General features: G+C 35.4%; 1 protein-coding gene across 1 annotated transcript in view; it reads left to right on the top strand.

Annotated features, from left to right (window-relative positions):
• The window catches only part of LOC107723262 (syntaxin-binding protein 6-like), a 45,400-nt gene that overhangs the window by 12,770 nt on the left and 27,223 nt on the right, over positions 1-5,407 (top strand). The window contains exon 2 of the mRNA XM_016531829.1: positions 3,147-3,345. Within this exon, the coding sequence (XP_016387315.1) occupies positions 3,192-3,345 (154 nt within the window). The 5' untranslated portion in view covers positions 3,147-3,191. The remainder of the gene's footprint in view (positions 1-3,146; positions 3,346-5,407) is intronic.

The following is a 5,407-nucleotide window of genomic DNA, read 5'->3' as shown; positions in this document are numbered from 1 at the left end:
AATTTTTTTTTGTCACATTTTTTTTAGTAAGCCACAGCAGTTCTCAGGACTTACCTATAGTCTTCTGTTGACTGTTAAACCTGTTTTCCTGCAGGTGTTTAGGTAAAAGAAGGAAGTTCATTGAACTTATTTTTTTAAACAAACACCCAAGAACATTTGGAATTGCACAAATGAAAAGTAAGGTGAACCAGTGGCTCTTTTGTGTTCTTAAAGCACATTTTAAGTGAACTCTGCACTGTGGTGTGAACCTGCGATAATTTGGATTACATTTAGAGAATTCACATATAAGAAAAAATTCTGCTGCATGCAAGTAATAGCACTACAGAACCAGCTATACTTTCATCTGATTCCCAAAATATAATCACGTTACATGCTTCTGTTACTGCCAATGAGCATTTCATGTCCGAGGCAGTGGCTGGTGGTCAGGATGCATTTGAAAAGCATCACAAAACTGTGTTTACATGTTGAACTTCACTGAAAACTGGGGGAGAAGATATTATATGGCTGGGGTCCTCAACTCTGGACCCCACGTTGTATGCTTCACTCTTAAAAATCAAGGTTCTTTATTGGCATTGATGGTTCAGTGAAGAATCTTTAACATCCAAGGAATCTTTGCATTAGTTTTAGATTATTCAAATATTCTTCACACTTAAAAAATGGTTCTTTTAAGAAATTATTACTGAAAGGTTCTTTTGGGAACCAAAAATGGTTCTTCTATGACATTGCTGTGAAAACAAAAACAACTTTTGGAACCTTATTTTTTAAGTGTTGCTCATAATACAGATTGCATCGTTTGTCATCAATATACCATTGTTTATTCACATCATAACTCTTGAGTCTCAAACTGTAATAATAGTGTGACCTGAGCCTCATAGGAGGTAAATGTTACAACACATCTGCCAGAATCTATGTGGATGTGGTGGAGCCATGTGATGCCATCTGCAAGATATGAACAACTGCCTTTTGAGACTCAGAGGCCCTGTTTACCCCTGTGATTAAGATCATCATCACAAACGGACCACATTAAATACAGGTGTAAATGGGGTCTAAAAGTTTGTCTAAAAATGGGGTTTTAAGCTTGTCTGCTTTTGACCACTTCCAGAGGTTGTAGACGCTCATGTGGTTAAATGTGTTTAAATGGCGACAAAAGACCACCTACTCATGAGCATTATGCATTACGATGTTGTTTTAAAGAAGTGTAACAACCTTGATTCAAACCTCTCTATGTTGTGCCACAGATTATGATCATCTTATTTCATTCAAATTTTTTTTTCATTTCATTGCAGTGAATTGCTTTGAGCATTGAGTTTACAGTGAAGCGTACTATAGGGTTTGGAGCAAATGGATGATTTGATAGTTTTATGTATAGACAATCAAAGTATCGGTGTTAGTGTCAACATGTGTTCTCAACTGCTGTCCACACTTAAATGACCTAGTTACATTGTGCAACAACCCTGCAGAGTCCACAATCTCTCAATGTCAATAAGGCAAAACAGATAACTGTTGACTACTGGACGTTCCTGCTGCTATCTACTGTCAACGTGTGTGTGTGTGAAAATACTCAGAAACATCACGTTTTGGGAGTTTATGCCACAGAAAATCTCTCCCAGAATTTAGAAATGCCCTTCTTGATGAAGAAGACTCAACAACATCACTTAAATGGATAGTTCACCCAAATGTTCACCCATATGAAAATTTGCTGTTAATTTACTCATCCTCAAGCCATCCAAGATGTAGGTGACTTTGTCTTCAGTAGAACAGTAAAGAAGATTTTTAGCTGAAACTGCAGTCCTTGGTGATTCGTAAAGTGAGAGTCAGTGGCTACCAACATTTTGAGAGTCAAAAAAGCATATACAGGCAACACAAAATTAATACCCATGGCTCCTGACGATATACTGAGGTCTTATGAAGAGAAACGATCAGTCTGTGCAAGAAACTGAACATTATTCACAACATTAATACTTGTAATGCAGAGCCTCAGGCAAACAGGGAGATCCGATTCTTTTCCACGAACCAGTCCTTTCGGACAGTTCATTTCAGTAAACTGGTTAGTTTTTTTTTTACATAATCACACAATTAAGTAATGTATACGCAATTATATTATTAAAGCACCCAATAATAATGTGAAACGTTGATATTTTACATGTCTAAAGCATATAAAGTGAATAAACTAGTCTTAATCAACTTTTTCATAAACAATGAGAAACCACAAAAACGTTCATTTGGCCCTTCATTCAAGCTCAGCGGCTCATCAGTCTTCAGTCCGAGTCGAACTGCTTCCTCAGTTCAGTGACTGCTGGAGGAACTGGAGTGCTGAATCAGTTCATTCATCACAGGATCAGATACGCCGCTATTTCAGCTCATTTCCAGTCAGAGTGACTGTCAGGCGTCTGAAAGTGAGTTTTGATGGAGTAACTTGTAGAGCTGTGCTGCTCGAGACACGAACTGATTCAGACGCTTCAGTCAGATTTGATGAACTGGTTCAACTAGTTCACCAAAAAGAACCGGTTCAAAAGAATGATTCGTTCGTGAACCGGACATCACTCTGGACCGTTTGTCTGAGGCTCTGGATTACAGGTAATAATGTAGTAAATAATGTTCAGTTTCTTGCACAGACTGATCGTTTCTCTTCACAAGACCTCAATATATCGTCAGTAGCCACAGGTATTCATTTTGTGTTCCTTGACATGATTTGGTGATGAATGAATGAATGAATGGTTTCAACAAAAAAATAGTTGTTACTGTTCTATACTGAAGAAAAAAGTCCCCTATCTTGGATGGCCCGAGTGAGAAAATTAACAGAAAATTTTCATTTTTGGGTGAACTATCCCTTTAACACATGCAAAGTTGCACTGCATTGAAACCAATCACTTTCAGATCTGCTTCCATTCTGGTGTATAACACACACTTTCTACAGTCCAATCAGCAACTGAAGTCCCAGACAATGTTTTTTGTTTGAAAAGACATTTCACTTAGAAATGTGTCACAAATCATAGTAAAGTCAGTCACAACTTTGCAACTGAAGCTGCTTTTAAACAATATGTATTGTGAAAAGCGCTATACAAGAAAGAGTTTTGTGTCTCCAGGTCACATACAGTATAAGAGGTCCTGTTAGATGTTGACTGTCTCAATGTCTCTCTCATCAGAGTCAAGAGCCCCCTGCTGTCACCCAGTCTGCGCCATCGGCTACAATGAGTGCCAAATCGGCCCTCAACAAGGCGATCTTTATTCCCAACGATGAGAGGCTGCTGGCAGCCGTGCAGGTGAAGAGGAGGACGAAGAAAAAGATCCCGTTTTTAGCTACAGGAGGCCCTGGTGACTACACCACATTCATTTGCTTATCAGGTAAAGTCTTCCCTCATTAGTGCTGTTTCACCATCACTGCTGCTCATGTTTAGGGTTAGTGATTTGATAAAATTCCCAGCACTAAATATTAAACTGTGGCTTGTAAGTTCTCCAACACCTTTGAGCTACAGGCATGAATGATTCCTCAAATCATGTTTAATCATAATTGGTACTTGATACTAGGCTTGCCGCGATAGACGGTGTTGACGGTGATACCGGTGTTAAGCCTTTGTGTCATTTATGTTTTATATATAGACTAAAGTGAGTTTGACGTTGTATTTTGTTGTTGCATTCAAGCAATTGACGCTGAACTGCCGCTAATTCTAAAGTGAAAGTAAAATGCGCACGCCGCTTTTAAGCTATACAAAAGCGAAGGAAAGCGAGGAAAAGAGGGAAAATTCAAACGAACAGTTGCTTTACTCCGAATTGTCGCTATTTGAAAGTGAAAGTAAAATGCGCATGCCGCTTTTACAAGCTATTTAAAAGCGAAGGAAAGCGAGGAAAAGAGGGAACGCCCCCGCGGTGATACCGGTATTACCGGTGTTGTCACACGTCGATTAACCGGTGGGAAAATTTCCTCACCGTCACAACCCTACTTGATACTTGAATTTAGGGTTGCATGGGGCTTTTAGTATAATGGAGATACTTTACATTTTTGTATTAATTTTTTGTATTAGTTTTTGTATTTACATTTTCTGTTATTATTTTAGTTCTAGTTTTAGTATTTTTGTTGTGAGTTTTTCTTTATACTTTTTAATTTTTATTTTGCAGTTTTGGTTATTTTAGTACATCAGGTTAAACTATATGAAAATGAGAAATCTTGCCTTTGGCAACTGGACAGTGTTTTTTTTTTGTATGTTTTATTTGATCTCAGTTTCTCAAGTCTCAAGTTTATTTTCATTTTATTATAAGTATAATATTCAAAGCTTTTCTTTGTTATAAGTTTTATTTTCTTTAATTTCTTTATGGATTTGGTTTTAGTGTTAATTAAATTTAATAACCCCATGCACGATTTGAACAAGAATATCTAATAAGAATTGATTGTGGGACTGAACAATTTGACAAAAAAATGTATGATTATATATTTAATATGATTATGAATTATGTTTATGATTATTATTATTAAATATAAAACTATTAAATACAAAATAAGTAATATTACCTATGTAATATTCACTGTAAAATTTAAAATGGAGTATTTAAAATATAATATTTATTATATACAATATAAGAAATATAATAAATTATACAATATAAGAAATATAATAAATCATAAGAAATACAAAATAATAATAATATTTTTGTAACTGTAAAATTACAATACTAATATTTATGTCTGTCTTAATTTCTTCATTTTCGTTTTTTTCAGTTGTTGATAAGCGCTTCTCATTACAAGTTTGGGAAGATGGTTGGTTCATGTTGCGTTTCCAAATGCATATTAAAGTGACTCAAACTCAGAAGCGGATGCAGAGCTGGAGATCATTTTGGTTTTATTTCGACTGATTGTGCAGCTCTACTTGAATTGACAGAAATGTTCACGCTGGTCTTTTATTTTGATTTTATCGATTTCACATTTACTCATCCGTAAATAGAGATGCACCGATTGCAATTTTCTTGTCCGATTCCTATTTCCGATTTTTTATTTATTTATTTTTTTTGGAAGTGTGACCTGCCGATACTGATTTTTGCTGATTCTGATTTTCTTTCTAAGAACTATAATTGACAGCAAATACAAACAAAACAGATGTCATTTCCCATGTTTATAAATGGTCATTTTCCCCCCTAACCTTATTAAATGTCATCTTTCACATCAAAGTCTTACATTGTTTCAATTAATTCAGTTAGAATAATAAAAAACTGTAGAGTTGTTAACAGTCAAATGAAATCAGTATCAACAAACGCAGAAGCTGCATCTGAAGTGGCATTAGATGTATTTACACAGACTGTTTGATGAAGCTGAGATGAGAAAAAATTGCAAATGTATAAATAATTTTATGAGATTAATGTTTTAAATAATTTTTTGAACATACAAATAAGAAATGTTGGGAAAAATGCAATGATA

This window comes from Sinocyclocheilus rhinocerous, unplaced genomic scaffold (genome assembly GCF_001515625.1).
Source record: "Sinocyclocheilus rhinocerous isolate Xijiao unplaced genomic scaffold, SAMN03320098_v1.1 scaffold364, whole genome shotgun sequence".
Taxonomy (NCBI): domain Eukaryota; kingdom Metazoa; phylum Chordata; class Actinopteri; order Cypriniformes; family Cyprinidae; genus Sinocyclocheilus; species Sinocyclocheilus rhinocerous.
The sequence above is the reverse complement of the archived record's forward strand: the minus strand, read 5'-3'. Positions and strand labels throughout refer to the sequence as shown.